Genomic DNA, 17,929 nt, shown 5'->3' with positions numbered 1-17,929 from the left:
AAAAACACAGCGGCCTAGCGTGAGGGGAAGCCCCGGCTTAGCGTGCGCTGAGGCCGGGATAGAGTGAGCTGGACCCCGGGCTGAACTCCGCTTCTTCCATGGTGAAAGTTGATGTATTCCCTCAGCGACCAGCACGGATCAGCTCTAGGCATGACGAAGCGGATATCGTCCTCTTTTGGAAGACCAAACAAAGTAGTTTCGCTTTCACAACGAAGCACACAGCGTCTTCACGACATGGCTGCAGCGTCAACAATACTACAGCGAGAATAAAAGTAACGCCTTCTTTCTTTGCGTGAACATTTGGGCGGCGTTATGCAAATCTTCCCACATAGTGAGGTAGATATGTTGGGGGCGTGTTAGAACGAGCCGTTTTAGGTAGGCGTGGCTGACTCTTAACTTTTATAAAGAATATCTCTTTGGATTTGAGACTTTAGTCTTTGCAACTTTACAGATCTTCTTTATGCACCAAGAGCTTGTAACACTCCAAAGAGAAAGGAAAAATTTAAATCGCATCATATGACCCCTTTAATATTTTATGGAGTATATTCAATCATAAATGATGGGGTATGAAAATGTACTGCAGAGAAGCTAGGTATGACTCATACACAGGAAGTGCAAATTCCAAACTATTTGCATTGGAAAATCCCTTTTTTCTGTTTAATTTGTTCTAAGAACGATAATAATGATTGTTTGTTCAACAAAACGATTGTTTGTTTTTCTTATTTTGTCATGTTCTCCTGTTTGATTCCTGAAACTAAAGGCAAATCTCTTTCTGGTGAGTGTTTTACCGGTTTTTATTGTTTATTTTGGCTGTAACTAACAAACAGTATACAAAAAATAAACACTCAACAAACAAACACTTGACAACAAAAATACAAACTGAGCAGTGTTTGTATTGTTCTGTTACACTGCTAAAGCTTGTGTTTACAGCTGTTACGGAGCTCAAGAGATTCAACCAGTTTAATATAAACTGTCCAAGAGTCATAACCTAACTTTGACGTCTGCTTGTAACCTGCAAACTGCCCCTAAATTCATATTCAGTTATGCTTGTTCCTGTGTTCCTCTTTTCAGATCAAGCTGCTTCGGTTTCAAGCAGTGGAGGTAAGACAAATCCAGACCATACAGTACATTGGTAAATTAAAAAAAAAACATATAAATCGTATACTGGGGGTCGTTTAGTTAAGTAAATGATGTGCTATTGTTAACTGCATGTAATACCGCTGCCCGTGTTCAGTAATTACTCACCGATATTCAAAGACACCGGAGAGGTGTAGTATCTAACTACATACACAAAGAAGAAGAAGAATGAGATGTATTCTTCTCACGGCCTTCAGAAGTTTCTCTGGGGTGATGGAGCACAGCTGCAGCCTTTAGTCCAAACACACAGTGCACTCCGTGAGCTCTAGTGGGCTTTACATACACTGACTGGTTTAACTGCATGCGTGTGGAGGAAATCTGATGAGATCTGCAGTATGAATGCCAAAATAACAGCTCACACACACACACACACACTAAGAAGTCAAAGTACTGCAAATGATCTGACTCCATCCTGAGCGGATACATGGTGTAGAACATTCCACCTCATGATTTATGCATTAGATGCAGTGTGAGAAGTGTTGACCTGCAGTCTCATTAAGAATTCACTCTTAGTTAGTTTAGTTGATACATTTCACTTGAGATATTAGTTTGTTCATGATAAAAATGGAACTTAAAAAAAGTCTGGTTTAAACCACGTTACTGTTTGTATTTGTGTTGGTTTCATGTAGTTTTGAAAAAACTTGAATACAAATTCTGAGAAGAAATTCAATTACTCAAAACATATCAAGTGGTGTAACCATCAAGTAATGTCATGAATTATGAATTCATAGAATTCAAAGATTTATTGGGAGCATCACCACATGATTTTGTACTACCTGACCTAACATGTGTGTGCAAAACCTTAAGTCTTAAGTCGCTGGGGTATATTTGTAGCAATAGCCAAAAAACATTGTATGGGTCAAAATTGTAGATTTTTCTTTTATGCCAAAAATCATTAGGATATTAAGTAAAGATCATGTTCCATGAAGATATTTTGTAAGTTTCCTACCGTAAATATATTAAAACTTAATTTTTGATTAGTAATATGCATTGCTAAGAGCTTCATTTGGACAACTTTAAAGGCGATTTTCTCAATCTTTAGATTTGTTTTGCACCCTCAGATTCCAGATTTTCAAATAGTTGCATCTTTGCCAAATATTGCCCTATCCTAACAAACCATACGTCAATGGAAAGCTTATTTATTCAGTTTTCAGATCCCCCTTATGAGGGGTCTTCTTTATGTCACATTCCATTATGTTTTCTTCTTTTTGCATGTTTCTGCATGTTGGTGAGATCACATGACTTTGATTTGATGAACAAATATAAGAAATCCAATAAAACTTAAGATTTAAATTTGTCCTCATTATATCATCATCACCCCTCCCCCCCCCCAAAAAAAAATATAAAAATGAATTTTAGTTCAGAAATGAAAAACATGTTCGTCACAGAAGAGGTGTATTCCCATCAATATATGTATGAACTATTTTTGGCCTTTTATGCCTTTGTTAGTTAGGACAGTCATGTAGATGAGACCGGAAACAACAGAGAGGAGAGAGAGAGAGAGAAACTGCTTGCCTATGGCACAGCTGCATTATAAATCGAAATGCTGCCACAAGGCTATTGCTTCAACTCGAATGAGTTTTTAATGTATTTTTGAGTTAGTTAATAGATGGGACAAAGAATAGCATCATGTCATTGACCATATCCAGGTAACATGTACGTCCTGTTGCTGTTTCTCAGGCAGGAAGTCGAGTGGACACTCCAGACTGATGGTGAGCGAGTGGTCTGAGGAGGATGTGTTGGCATGGTTACGTGAGGAGGGGCTGGAGGCAGTGATTGACGTGTTTAAATCCAATAACATCGATGGAGAGGAGCTGCTCTCTCTCACCAAGGAAACCCTCAGCTCTGAGCTGCACATCGGTAAAATTACAGCACACATTACTCCAGATCTGTATTCATCTCCCATAACATGCTGTAGACTCTGGATGTACTCTACATATAAATTGCGTGTCTCTCTCTATGTATATATTACAAAGGAGTGTGTATATGTATGTATATATATATATATACACACACACACACACACACACAAAATTTAGTGTTGGACTTGGTAGAAATCGCATCATAATAGTGTAGGAATGACCTTAAAAGGATAGTTCACCCAAAAATGACAATTCTGTCATTAATTACTCACCCTCATGTCGTTTCAAACCCGTAAGACCTTCATTCAACTTCGGAACACAAATGAAGATATTTTTGATGGAATCTGAGAGCTGTCTGACCCTGCATAGACAGCAACGCAACTGAAATGTTCCCAAGTCCAGAAACGTAGCAAGGAGATCTGTAAAATAATCCATGTGACATCAGGGGTTCAACCGTAATTATACAAAGCTACTATTACGAGAATACTTTTTGTGCGCAAAAAAACGACTTTATTCAACAATTCGTCTCCTCCGCATCACCCTGTAGCGCCATTTTAGAGAATATCCGAATTACATAAACAGCGTAAAGTCGTTATTTTTTTTTCTTTTGAGCACAAAAAGTATTCTCGTAGCTTTGTATAATTACGGTTGAACCCCTGATGTCACATGGATTATTTTACAGATCTCCTTGCTACGTTTCTGGACTTGGGAACATTTCAGTTGCGTTGCTGTCTATGCAGGGTCAGACAACTCTCAGATTCCATCAAAAATATCTTCATTTGTGTTCCGAAGATGAACGAAGGTCAGATCCCCCTTATGAGGGGTCTTCTTTATGTCACATTCCATTATGTTTTCTTCTTTTTGCATGTTTCTGCATGTTGGTGAGATCACATGACTTTGATTTGATGAACAAATATAAGAAATCCAATAAAACTTAAGATTTAAATTTGTCCTCATTATATCATCATCACCCCTCCCCCCCCCCAAAAAAAAATATAAAAATGAATTTTAGTTCAGAAATGAAAAACATGTTCGTCACAGAAGAGGTGTATTCCCATCAATATATGTATGAACTATTTTTGGCCTTTTATGCCTTTGTTAGTTAGGACAGTCATGTAGATGAGACCGGAAACAACAGAGAGGAGAGAGAGAGAGAGAAACTGCTTGCCTATGGCACAGCTGCATTATAAATCGAAATGCTGCCACAAGGCTATTGCTTCAACTCGAATGAGTTTTTAATGTATTTTTGAGTTAGTTAATAGATGGGACAAAGAATAGCATCATGTCATTGACCATATCCAGGTAACATGTACGTCCTGTTGCTGTTTCTCAGGCAGGAAGTCGAGTGGACACTCCAGACTGATGGTGAGCGAGTGGTCTGAGGAGGATGTGTTGGCATGGTTACGTGAGGAGGGGCTGGAGGCAGTGATTGACGTGTTTAAATCCAATAACATCGATGGAGAGGAGCTGCTCTCTCTCACCAAGGAAACCCTCAGCTCCGAGATGCACATTGGTAAAATGACAGCACACACTACTCCGGATCTGTATTCATCCCCCATACCTTGCAGTAGATTCTGGATGTACTCTACATATACAGTATGTGTCTCTCTCTATGTACTGTATATACAGTATGTGTGTGCATATATATATATATATATCATAATAATCATGTCATAATAGGTGGAAAGCATGCCATAATAGTGTAGGAACGACATTAACCTCCTCTAAATGTTACCTCAGCTGATGTCATGAGGAGTTATATAAAAGTAACATGGATTTTGCCATGTCTTTTATACATTACCTAATAGGAAATCTTGATCAAGTTGTGTTTAAGGAAAAAATCATGGAAAAAGTGGCCAACATAATACGTAATCCAAGAGATTGTAGGGAATGTAAACATGGGATTTGTTGAGTTTTGTAAAGCACTTGCCTGTGTGGCATCCAGAAAAGAGTTTGTGTGTATTAAAGCTGATTATTTCCACTTAAGAAATCCAGTCCTAATGTGCACTTCTGAAAATATGAAGTGAAATAAATCACTGTCCGATTCACCATGACAGTAAAATCACCCCATTTCATTTGGCATGACATTTGAACAGACTTTACTTCATTTGATTTCTCTGCTGCCCACTGTGACATCAGGCCATTGTGCCTGGTTTTCTCTGAACCGCCAGAAGCAGATAGTCATGAGCAGTGGTGTGTGGTGGGCTCAGAAATGTAGTCCTATGGAAATTCTAGTGCATGCACACAAAAGTAACTGTAGCTGAGCTCCAGTGAATAGGTAATTTACTGGTTTACAGGCAAATATAGTGTGTAAATGTAATAACTTGTCACAGACAAAAAGGTGCGTTTAATTGAACTGAGCAGTTCAATTTAAGTGTTTGTTGAACACAGATCAGCATTTCAAATTCTACCTGTGCCTGGTTTTCTCTGAACCGCCAGAAGCAGATAGTCATGAGCAGTGGTGTGTGGTGGGCTCAGAAATGTAGTCCTATGGAAATTCTAGTGCATGCACACAAAAGTAACTGTAGCTGAGCTCCAGTGAATAGGTAATTTACTGGTTTACAGGCAAATATAGTGGGGACTAATGAATCTTTACACTTAATTATTACATTTGAATTATAATTATATTGTTTTTATATTATAGACATTTTTCATTTTCTGCGCATTTTGATGGTTTGTTGCAAAAAATTTTTTTACTGTATCAGTCAGTCACACTGTTTGCTAAACCTAATAATTCCTGCCATTTGGTTTAATTGAACTCAGTGTAAAAAGCATATTTTATGTAGCTTTATTTGTAAGTTATAACTGTTACTACCAACATTTATTCAATAAATCTACAATAAAAACCACAAATGTAATAACTTGTCACAGACAAAAAGGTGCGTTTAATTTAACTGAGCAGTTCAATTTAAGTGTTTGTTGAACACAGATCAGCATTTCAAATTCTACATTATTTTAATGTTAAATTTGATTCATATGCGACAGAATTTTGTAATGTCCCAGAGGTATACAGTAGCTGTTCACTTTCAATAAGTCTATTTTCACCAGTTACATCCATTCAAGTTGATTTGCAGGGCGCTTGCTAACACGATTAAAAAGAACTACACAAATGGAGAATTTTGTTGTGCTGTATGTTTGGTTTTGCATGCAGACAGAAAGAACAACCGAAGTAATTCTCTCTTATCACAAACAATTTGCATGTTCCAAACCAGCATGAAGGTTCTTTACCTGCTGCTCCTTTTGGCTCTAGCACGTGCATAAAATGCCTCATAGGACTTAGGCTTGAGCTCGAGAGCCTTGGTGGCAAACTCTTCAGCCATGCCAAAATCCTGTCAAGAACAATTGTGAAAGGAAGAAGAGAGAGAGAATTTGAGTGACAGGAGGAAGGGACAGGAAAAATGAAGACAAAATATCAATCACGCAAGTTTAATGCTTTGTCTTGACCCATGAGAATGGTTAGTGCACTCATGGCAGCACTGGTGCATCCTGGTAGTGATGTGTGCATACCAAGGGGCTGAATTTACTTGCTCACATTCTACCTGAGTCCTTCATTCCGCTCTGGTGCCTACATCTGTAATGGGGAGACTCTCGTTGAAATTCCATTCTTTTGAGTCTGAGGTCAGAGTTTCAATGACGAGCCATAACTGTCAGCCCTAATGATGCACTTTAAATGTTTAATAGTGGCAGATCCTATTAAAATAACCATTAGAACTTCCGGATGCCTGTGTATTTAGGAAACACGTAGCAGGACACATAGTGACTCTCTATCTCTCTCTCACATTCATGTAATCTGCTGCCTAATTGCACTCAAAACACTTCTATGAACAGTCCGTGAGGCTCATCTCCTGAACCTAGACAAACCATCATATTATCTTGGAGGAGAAAATGAGTGTGCATGTGATCAATATGAAATGCCTATATAGCCATTTAATATACTAAATTCAGTTTGTTAAGGCACATAGAGATGTATTGTCATCCACCAATTGTTAGGAGTGTTATTGAAGCCTTTGACCTCTATCCACTGAAGTTACGCATACACTTGTGTGACATACATTGGTTTTGCGGCGGCAGCGGGACAGGTTGAGATACAGGGAAACCCGGAGCTCCCTGAATGCCTTCAGGTCTTCCCCAAAACCTTCCCTCGGAAACTTCCTCAGTGCATACTGATACCTCTGAGCGGCTTCCTTCATCTTCCCTTTCTGAGAAAGAAGGAGAGAAGGAATACATGGAAAAGAAACAAGTATGAAAGAGTTTCAGAGAGTCTCAGAGAACATTCATCGAAAAATTTACTGATCACAGTTTAAATGTGTTTTTTCTAAGAACGACAGGTAAAACCATAGACGGCTCTTCAATACCATGGTTAAATCAATGCAACTGTGGTTTATGTAAAGCAAATCTAGCATGTGTTATTAAAAATAGTAGCCTGAATGCTTAACAGTTCATTTAAAAATTAAATATGTACGTTTTCTGAAAATGATAACTTTCCATTTTTAGATCCACAGACCTTATAAAGCAGGTTTCCCTCCTCCATGAGCCTCTGCAGAAGTATGATGAGGATGTCGGGTTTGGAGGTGGCCATGGCCCAGGCAGCATTACCTTGAAGAAAGAAAGAGAGACGTCAGTCCTGACAGTCAATAACACACCGACCGACTCAGAGTATGACTTTCCTAACGCTTGTACCTGATCGTTCATAAGGAGATGTTCTGTAGCCTTTAGCAGTGATAGTGACAGCAGAACAGAAAGAAAGAAAAAGAAAAAAGAGAAATAAAGCATAAAGAACAAATGCAAGGAAAACTCAAGAAGAATAGATGTGCATTGGAATTTGGAAGAAATATAAACTGTCATTCAAAATTTGGGGTTGGTACAATTTTTTTATGTTTTTGAAAGAAGACTTATGCTCACCATGGCTGCATTTATTTGATCTAAAATACAGTAAAAACAGTAATACGCTGAAATATTTTTGCAAACTGTTTTGTATTTTAATATAATTTAAAATACATTTATTATTCCTGTGATGGTACAGCTGAATTTTAAGCAGACATTAGTCCAGTCTTCAGTGTCACATGATCCTTTAGAAACCATTCTAAGCAATAAGAGACTGTGACTATAATCACAATATAGCACAGTCTTGAGCACCTTTTATAAAACAATTACTACATAAAATCAGTTTCATAAAGCAAACCCATTATGTGCCATCCTTTCACTAGACTATATAATTCATAACGTGTAATATATGGCTAATAGTTGTATCAACAAATCAGCATCCAGGACTGGAACTGTCTGTTTATAATACTAAAATAAATGTTAAAACTGCAGAACTTCCACTTCAGGTCAACTTTTGGAGTACTAGAGTAGGCTGACTAAAGGATAAAAGTATTCACTGGCAGCCTTTCTAAAACATAAAACCTCTTGAGATGGTTTGGATGAGAGTTTGACATATAAAAAATGGAAACTAGATCTTTTTGCTTGTCCTGCAGTATTATTTGTATAGCGTGGGGGAAATGAGCAAGCACAAAAAAATCGCTAACCTCTATATTGCTCCTTTCTAGAGGCTAACTGGAAATATCAGCTAATGCTAATAAAAAAAAAATTTCAGTGGTTATGGAGCTTGCTCACAAAAGGGGGAGATTTTCTTTTTTCCAATCCACACAGGAGCTTTTCTGAACCAAGTCTAGTATGTAGACAAGACAAATCGCTCCACAACATCATTAAAATGCATCTGGCAAAGTCATTGCCATCATCAACCTCCAGACTGGCAGAGACAGTTGCCATTTCAGATGTAATTAGACGTTTTTAAACTGGAGGGGGAAAATGTTCTCCTAAGGTTTGCACTCTGTGACTGTGAGTAGAAAGCTGAGTGGACTTCGCTATAAAAGTCTTTGCCCTGATGCAGAGTGTGAATGACAGTCCCATACATCACCAGCGTCCTACTTAACTGTGGGCTAACAGTCCTGCACGGCTCTTCTGTGAATATGGCCTGGTTTCAATTGCATTTAGGACTCAGCAAAGAAACGCTATGCTTTTACTCTCAAAGAAAAGGGGAGAACAAATGGAACTCACTACATTCTAGATTTAGAATGGACAAGCCCCTCTTGAGAACCTGACTGTGGCGATCTAGATTCTAGAGGACGGCACATGAACCCAGGAGATATAAAACTATGTGTGTCATGATGTTCTGAGGTTAGACTCACCCAGTTTAGCCCCTTTCTTCAGCAGAGTGACCACAACTGAGGTGTTTCTGCTACCGATGGCCCGGTCAAGAGGTCTCATGCCGCTGTAGTCCATGTGTTCAATCGCCGCTCCACACTCAACCAGGTAATGCACCTGAAAACAGATTGCTCAGATATGGACTTGGCATAATACCGAGATAAAAGTGTCCATGTGTGTCCACAGAGAAAGGTTATCTTGGCTTACTATGTCCGCGTCTCCGTAGAAAGCAGCCAGGTCCAGCGGGGTGCGCCCGTGCTTATCTGTGTGGTCAATCTGAGCTCCCCTCTCCACCAGAAACTCAACCACTTTCTTCTGCCCTTTTAAACATGCCCACCCGAGCGGGGTCAGACCTTCTTTATCCACTGCTGTTATACATGCTCCTACAATAAAAAAAAACAATCCTTAAGGACTTTATTTGATAGAAAAACATGAGACGCAGACAGTGGAATACAAGGCCTCAAGATGCAATTTGATGCAAGTTGAACTTCTTTTAATTTGTACCGCATTTTTTGGATTCTCCTGTCATGCATGAGATGCTGCAAAAGATGCAAGACACGAGTGCAACGGTCAAAGATGCCCAATTACACTACAATTACAATACGATTATACTACAAGGCCTTTTACTTGCTAAAAAGGTATAAACTACGAAATTAGATGACAGAATGAACATGTTTTTCAGCAAAGTTTTGATCATGCTGATCATTTAGAAGCCTTAGAACATTGCATATCAAATATGATACAGTAGGCTTTATGGGGTTAAGACAGATTAAGGACACCTGGTTCATGATTACTGACCCTGTGAGAGCAAGAAGTCCACAGTCTCCAGGTGTCCCTCACTTGCAGCCACCATCAGTAGAGAGCGACCATGTTTATCACTGCCATTCACATCTGCACCACGCTGTAGAAACAACTCTGCTATCTAGAAAAGAGAAGAGAGAAAAAAAGTAAAAGAGGTGAGAGATGTCCATGTAAAATTACTTTTTTTTTTCTAAATGCAATGTTTTTGTTTCAGTGTAATAAAGGGTTTTACCTGTGTGTGTCCATGTCGCACTGCATTAAAGATGGGTGCTATCCCTCTGCGGTTAGGCTGTGTTACACTGGCACCTTGATCCAGCAGGAACACACACCCCTCTAGTTTGCCCCGGCCAGCAGCAGCAGTTAGAGCTGGAGAAGATGTGCATGCTCAAAATAATGATCTAAGCAGCACAGCAGTCTCTATCGATGGGAAACTATCGCTGTGTCCGAATATGCTACTTCCCTACCATACAGATTGCAAACAGTATGCCAAAATAGTAGTATGCCCGAATTCATAGTATTTGAAAAATACTAGGCAAAAAGTAATGACCTTCCGCTGAGATTCTGGAGTTTGCATTTGATGGACACTTTACTATCCCATGATTCCATGGTAGAGGAGTTGTGAATTGCAATGAAGTGACGCAACTGACCCTGATTGGTCACATGACAGCAACAACATAGCGGATAGTAGTAGTATGTCCGGATTTCATTTAAAGTACTCATATTCGTACTATAGAACATACTTTTTTAACGATTGCGAAGTAAGTTTCAAACCATATGTAGGAGGTACTAGACGGTATGTGATTATGGACACAGCTTAAGTCTGTGTATTTTTAAATCTGTCAATACTGCACTAAATGGCAACTTTTACATGTAAATTATCTAATAGCACAATGACTTATAATGGTTTTACACTAAGACATGAATTCAAAAGATTGTACTTTAACTACAGTAAAAGATGACAATAATAAATGCATTGTAATGTGGTGTATTTACAAACCTGTTTCACCCCACAAAGTATCATGACCGTCAATCTGCACCGAAAATTCATCATTGTTCAATGCGAGCATCCTTTTTACCACCTGTAAATACAAATTAATTGGATAATGATGATTCAAGATAGCGTTTGTTGTGTGAATGTGTGGTGTGGAGTATTCTGTGTGTAGTGAGTGTGTATTCAATACCTGTGTGTGTCCCATGCTGGAGGCAGCGATCAGTGCCTGCTGCAGTGCCTTGTTTTTTAGGTCTGAACTCCACTCCTGTTCCTGAAGATACTGCACAATCTCAGCATGACCCCGCAGAGCAGCGTGAACCAGTGCACACTGACCGCTCTTATCAGCATGATCCACCTAACATAACACATGCTTATTTATACAGTTTTACTTATAAACCTGCACTGAAACGGAACACATTAATAAAAATAAAAATAAATGTATTTCTTTTTGAGCACTGATTATCAAGTTTGTCATACTGTATTGTTAAAGCGGTCTTATTATTGACAAGCTCCTGTTAATAAATGAGCGGTAAAATTCCTGGAGTTCATCTGTAATACTTGCAGAAGGTAAAACGGAGGAGGAACAATTTGGAACACCTTGTACACTATACAGTACACTGTGTGCAAAAATGATTTAAAAACGTAACAATATAAACTTTTCACAGACTGAAAAGAGTAGAATTGTTTATATAACCAAAGTTACCAAATCACGAAATAACTGCTCTCTCTTTTTGTTGAGTTCAGTTTGTTTGACATTTACATGCACACTCTAAGAAGCGTTTAAAGTTAATGAGTACATATGAGGTCTAACATTTTCACTCATTATAACAAAACAATAAAATAAAATCTTTTTTTTCACATAAAAATGCATTTCCCATTACTATATGGGGGCTTTCACAGTAGCATTTTTGATGCACACCCACTCGTTTGGATTATGTGAACACTTGTGCACCTGTGCCTAAAAAGAGTGGTCTATTCATCCACTTATATGCAGTAGCTATATTGCTTGCTTTATTAAAAGAGTACATATGGTGTATTTTGTATGTTTATTTTATTCAGTTTCTTTTCCTGCAAATATAGAGTACTATGACAAAATGGCTTCAAATTTATTGAAATTTTGTGGGGGGTTGCTAGGGCAGCAGAATCATCAATAATTCCTCCACCTCCCAATTTAACTCCTGAATACCTTTTACAGAAAAACAGTCTGGTGAAGTATTTGAATAATTTATAGCCAGTTTGTGTATTAAAAGGGGGATCAACTGACCTTTGCCCCTTTTTTGCAAAGTAAGGTGACAAGTGGCAGATGTCCAGCAGCTGAGGCGTAACAGAGAGAGGTCATGCCGTTCTCTGACTGCCCATCCACTGGTGCCCCACACTCCAGGAGCAAAGCAGCCATCTCCAGGTGGCCCAGGTGAGACTGCACACACAGCACTGGTGCACTGTTCAACACCTCAGTACGGTAACACACACTCGCCCCTCCCAGAATCAGCAACCGAGACACCTGGGGACAAAGGTAAGACTGGTTTAAACAAGAAATTAAGTAACCGGTTCAATTATAAAGTGTTTGAGGGCTTCACAGAACAGTTCTCCTTGTTGTAACACATAGTTGTACTTATATATATATATATATCATCATGCTTTAAAAATCATTGTCACGATGTATAGGCCAAGTTAGTTATTCACTCATAATTTACAATAATTTTGATTTGATTTCAGAACACAAACCTCAATTTACAATCTACAGCTTCCGTCTACAGAATCAATCTACATTTTCCATCTATATCAATTTACATATTCAATCTATAGCCCCAATCTACAAACAGTAGTTGCAATCTCAATTTACAGTCTACATCTTCAATCTATAGCCTTTTTTTCAATCTATAGCCAATTTATAGGTTAAATTTACAGCCTATATCTACATCTTCAATCTACAACCCAAATCTATCATCTACAGCATGTTTAATCTATAACCTTAATTTACAGCTTCAGTAAACAGCCTTTATCTTTAATCTACAGTTCTATCGCCTAATCTATAGCCTCAATCTACAATATTAATCTACATGTTCAATCTACATACCAAAATGTGTATCTTCAATCCACAGCCTATATCTACAATTTACAAATGCAAGCAAATCAACAGCCAATCTATGCCTTAATATACAAGAAATTAAGTAACCGGTTCAATTATAAAGTGTTTGAGGGCTTCACAGAACAGTTCTCCTTGTTGTAACACATAGTTGTACTTATATATATATATATATCATCATGCTTTAAAAATCATTGTCACGATGTATAGGCCAAGTTAGTTATTCACTCATAATTTACAATAATTTTGATTTGATTTCAGAACACAAACCTCAATTTACAATCTACAGCTTCCGTCTACAGAATCAATCTACATCCACAATCTACATTTTCCATCTATATCAATTTACATATTCAATCTATAGCCCCAATCTACATACAGTAGTTGCAATCTCAATTTACAGTCTACATCTTCAATCTATAGCCTTTTTTTCAATCTATAGCCAATTTATAGGTTAAATTTACAGCCTATATCTACATCTTCAATCTACAACCCAAATCTATCATCTACAGCATGTTTAATCTATAACCTTAATTTACAGCTTCAGTAAACAGCCTTTATCTTTAATCTACAGTTCTATCGCCTAATCTATAGCCTCAATCTACAATATTAATCTACATGTTCAATCTACATACCAAAATGTGTATCTTCAATCCACAGCCTATATCTACAATTTACAAATGCAAGCAAATCAACAGCCAATCTATGCCTTAATATACAGAATATATTCAAAATACAGCTTCAATCTATAATCTACAACTTCAATCTACATGTGCACTCTATAGCCTCAATATATAGCCTCAGTAAACAGCCTACTGTATGTGTACAATCTACAGTTTCAAATCAATAGCTATCTATAGCCTCAGTCCATTTATTCAATATATAGCCTCAATCTCAATCCCCCTACCACAGTTTCCTGCCCCGCCATTTTAATTGGATCAGTAATAATTTGTCTAATCATAAAACCAAACGACTTTGAAAATAGGTATATATACACATGTGTATGGGTGGTTTAGGGAATCCATCCAAAATTTTACAAAATATAAATTTTTAGCCTTCTGTGAAAATGACATGACTGATTAACCAAACTCAGTCTATACTAGCTAATGAAGGATGCCAGGTATGAAGGATTTCAAAGAACAGCCTCTGATTCACAAAATGCGCTGTTAGATGCTGATGTAGTTAACGCCTAATATTCTTAAAGGGGTCATATGATGCGATTTCAAGTTTTCCTTTCGGAAGGAGGGACTTTTGAAAAATAATGTGTTTTTTGAACATTAAAGCATGTCAACATATTCTGTTACACCAAATACACAAAATAATGATCTTTAAAAAAGCATCATATGACCCCTTTAATATTCTGGAATAGCAACAGTAAATGCGTAAATTTAAGAAAAAATTTATTATAAAGAATAATAGTTATTTTTATTTGGGGGTTGGGTTTTTTTCAAAATATAAAACATTTTCTAAAACACTAAGTGCGTGACGCTCCTGCACGAATTCATACTCGCAAACTAGGGCGAAATGAACACAACCTGGCATTATTTATTTTTTGTGGACATGGGCAGTGTGGTAATGGAAGCTTGATTAAGATGCTGGATGAAAGAAGAACACATTAAAAGCAAAGGAAGCAGAATTGCGTTTATTTATACAAACACAGTAGGAATTAATGAGCAGCTCTCCAGCCAAATGGCTGTCAAGGATGCTGGCGTGCACACACGGATTCAGAATGACGTTCGTTTCATTAAAACTCCGTAGGAGAGGAAATTGCAGGGAGAGCGGAGTCTAGACTGCAATTAACATATAATAGATTTAATAAATAAATGTAGTCATTACGTAAGGCATTCAGTAAGCCTCAGTGCTAATTACCATGTTCTATGTGACTTATGAAATCTCGTTCATTGTGGATGACTCAGAACTCTGCAAGACTATAGCTCTTCCTGTGCGGTTGAATGCGTCAGTCGCTGTAATTGTTGGAGCCATGTTCTACAATTCAGGGGCTCAAAGCAGTTGTTCATTTTTATTCTTTACTCAAGATTGACGCTGCTTTTTATAAGTGAAGTTCTCATTGGCACATTGAGGACGAGAATGTGTTTGTTTTTTGTGTGCGCATATCCTCAAACCTTGACGTTGGGTGTGTAGAGGTTTCTGAGGGAGGAAAGAGCTGCAGAGAGGCTGTCTGTACTGTAGCTGATCCACAAGGGTTGCAGAATACTTGATGAAACCCCAGTTCTCTTACTGTGACCCTGAGGACATAGAGAAGGATAGGCAGGAAGAATTAAAATGCAGGTCACACCACTCAAACAAACACAGAGAAGGATTTCGAGCATCTGAGTTTCCTACCTTGAATATGTGAGCTTTAAGAATGTGGTGGCCCAGCTCCATAGTTTGCTGGCGGTTGAGTTTTCCCTCTTGACGTGAAAGCAAGAAGGCCATCAGAGCGTGGCCACTTCTGTTTACCAACATTAAAAACAATTCATCAAAAATCACCATCATAATGAAGACCATCATCCAGTTTCATCATAAAAATGCTTGAGGGGACTTTTCTTTTTCTTTTTTGGTATGGTCTTTTTATTCAAAGGACTATTTTCAAAACGGAAAAAAATTGTTTGGATCTATTATATGCTTAGCTACTTACATCATACCATCTTGCACTCTTTCACTGTTAAAAACTGAAGTGTCACGCTGGAATACATGTTTGGAATCTGTGAACAGTAAAGCCTGCCATCTTTGATTTGATTGGCCATCTCAATCATTTTGACATGGAGCATTGTTCGACTGCTGAGGCAGACCATTATAAAAATGTAACTCAAAACTTTGTCATAACAACAAACAGAGCAGCATCAAAAATATCAAATTTTGGGGAAGGACTTGTCCCCTCAATGTCTATAATGGTTATGGCCCTGGTCTAAATGGCCCTACAGATGCTTAATGTTGTCCTTACAGACAGCAAAGTTTTTTTCTATCAGAATCACAGTCCATGAACTTTTATTTTTATGAGTCCATGTGTGATCTGTATAACCGTGATTAGACCTTTCTAAATGAGAATACCGAGTAATGTGTGTGTGTTTAGGTGGAGAGATAACTGAATGTCTACAAAATGAAAGAGAACTACACAAGAGTAATTTCATGTTCAAAGACTACACACACACACACTCAAATGCAATTTAGTTATTCCCTTTCTGAACTCAATTAACAAATCAAAGAATCACACATAATAGATGGCGGACCTGTACAGGTCCTTCACACACTTTGCGGTTGCTAAGGTGTTCTGATCAGTTGCAGCACATTGCTATGAAGTTTATAAGGTGTTTTGAGCAGTTTTAGTTGCATGATCCCCCTACTATATGTAAGAATTTTCATGCATTAATTGTTTTTTATTGCCAATGTGTGAACAGTTGTAAAGCAACATAAAAATGATGTGACCTTCCTAGGTTTCCTATAACAGTCCGTAGACTGATTTTTATGTGAAGGATGCAGGTTGGTTTTGCTGTTTTTTATCTGGCTAAGTAAAATTATTAAAGGTTGGGTGAAAACTGGGGTGAATATCAAACCAACCCTGAATGCAGTTCACTTAATAGCAACTGGTGTCACTAATAACAAGGATTTTCTGATTCTTACATGCAGTATATTTAAGCGCAATCCCCTCTATGCAGCTGATTCTAAAGATTCCATTAGTCAATTCACTTGCTAGTTTAAGAACATTCCAAGAAAATATTCCAAGTAGATTTAACACGTTGCTATGAAGTTACTAAGGTGTTTTAGTAGTTTTAACACATTGCAACAGTTGCTTGGGTTTCAGAGTAGTTTTATCACATTGATATTTGCTTGGTAGGGTGTTTTGAATAGTTTTAGTGCATTGCAAATCACTTATTAAAAGGATAGAAGATAGTAGTAATTGCGTGGGAGTTTAACAACGTTTGGACATACAATAGGGACCTTCACACCAGAAGAACGTTTTCAAATAACTTCCTATAACTATTGGTGGAAGTACTCGCTTTTTGGCATATTCGCTCCACAGGAACTAGGAACAATTTTAGTTATAGGAATGCCTCTTGAGTAAATTAGCATCTACTTCAGAGTAAGGTCTAACCCAGCACAATAGGAACTACCAGTGATGTAAGTGATTCGCCAAATGCATGCCATACGAAACACAGACACCTGCCATTTTTAAAAAGCCTTGTAAACACACAGTTTAAATATACACAAAGTAACTTCACGAGCATAGAAAACAGCGACAGATGGACTGACACCAAAGCCCAGGCACTTCTCTGTCCTCCATCCTCCAGTTGTCAACGTTGTTGAATTCTGTGCTTAGGGTAGGGACACATCAAACGGGTGCCAAAAAAAAAGAGCTGAGGAAAGCCAACTGTGCAGTCACCTCGCATCACCTGCGTCGGGGCAAAAAAAGAACACACTGGACTAGACAGACTACAGCCGACGGCCAACTAGCGTGTGCGCTCTGCGCTTGCCTGAGAAAACATAACTCTCCCATACCAGCAGGTGGCAGTAGTCTGTATTCGGCGTTCAAACAGGGAAACCGGAAGAGCTAGAACTGTGGATTTACACCGCAAGCAGCGCTTGCTTTTACCACAGTTTCCACCAGTAGCGGCCTCTCCTGGTTCATGGTGATTAGCTGGTCCTCGACATCTTGATTCCACAAAGCCATGGTATTACCATGGTAGTATTAAAATAATCCTCTGGTCAAATGAGATGACAAGACAAGTGACAAGAATGACAACAATTGTCTCTGCGTTCCATCTTTACTCCGTCTTTGGTTTGCTTTTGTCAGTTCCATTTTTTTCTTGTGTGCTCATTCACTAAGTTGAATAGCCAATTGGAATT

General features: G+C 38.2%; 2 protein-coding genes across 4 annotated transcripts in view; one reads left to right on the top strand and one right to left on the bottom strand.

The window, feature by feature from the left end:
• The window catches only part of LOC107584764 (WD repeat, SAM and U-box domain-containing protein 1-like), a 10,672-nt gene extending 7,399 nt beyond the window's left edge, over positions 1 to 3,273 (top strand). For 2 of the 3 annotated variants that reach the window (XM_016271496.1, XM_016271493.1), the window contains 3 exons: positions 761 to 775; positions 1,072 to 1,101; positions 2,818 to 3,273. In XM_016271496.1, coding sequence (XP_016126982.1) covers positions 761 to 775; positions 1,072 to 1,101; positions 2,818 to 3,176 — 404 coding nt within the window. In that variant the 3' untranslated portion in view covers positions 3,177 to 3,273. The remainder of the gene's footprint in view (positions 1 to 760; positions 776 to 1,071; positions 1,102 to 2,817) is intronic. The other variant, XM_016271494.1, reaches the window with a different exon arrangement.
• A 2,950-nt stretch (positions 3,274 to 6,223) lies between these two features.
• The window catches only part of LOC107584816 (protein TANC1-like), an 88,353-nt gene continuing 76,647 nt past the window's right edge, over positions 6,224 to 17,929 (bottom strand). The window contains exons 15-27 of the mRNA XM_016271584.1: positions 15,428 to 15,601; positions 15,208 to 15,330; positions 12,263 to 12,499; positions 11,189 to 11,353; positions 11,005 to 11,086; positions 10,240 to 10,373; positions 10,005 to 10,128; positions 9,414 to 9,589; positions 9,191 to 9,323; positions 7,680 to 7,709; positions 7,504 to 7,595; positions 7,052 to 7,198; positions 6,224 to 6,328 (exon numbers count right to left, since the gene is read on the bottom strand). Of these exons, the coding sequence (XP_016127070.1) occupies positions 6,224 to 6,328; positions 7,052 to 7,198; positions 7,504 to 7,595; positions 7,680 to 7,709; positions 9,191 to 9,323; positions 9,414 to 9,589; positions 10,005 to 10,128; positions 10,240 to 10,373; positions 11,005 to 11,086; positions 11,189 to 11,353; positions 12,263 to 12,499; positions 15,208 to 15,330; positions 15,428 to 15,601 (1,722 nt within the window). The remainder of the gene's footprint in view (positions 6,329 to 7,051; positions 7,199 to 7,503; positions 7,596 to 7,679; positions 7,710 to 9,190; positions 9,324 to 9,413; positions 9,590 to 10,004; positions 10,129 to 10,239; positions 10,374 to 11,004; positions 11,087 to 11,188; positions 11,354 to 12,262; positions 12,500 to 15,207; positions 15,331 to 15,427; positions 15,602 to 17,929) is intronic.

The sequence above is a fragment of the Sinocyclocheilus grahami genome, unplaced genomic scaffold (assembly GCF_001515645.1).
Source record: "Sinocyclocheilus grahami isolate Dianchi unplaced genomic scaffold, SAMN03320097.WGS_v1.1 scaffold63.1, whole genome shotgun sequence".
NCBI classification, from domain to species: Eukaryota; Metazoa; Chordata; class Actinopteri; order Cypriniformes; family Cyprinidae; genus Sinocyclocheilus; species Sinocyclocheilus grahami.
This window is presented reverse-complemented; position numbering and strand designations above follow the sequence as displayed.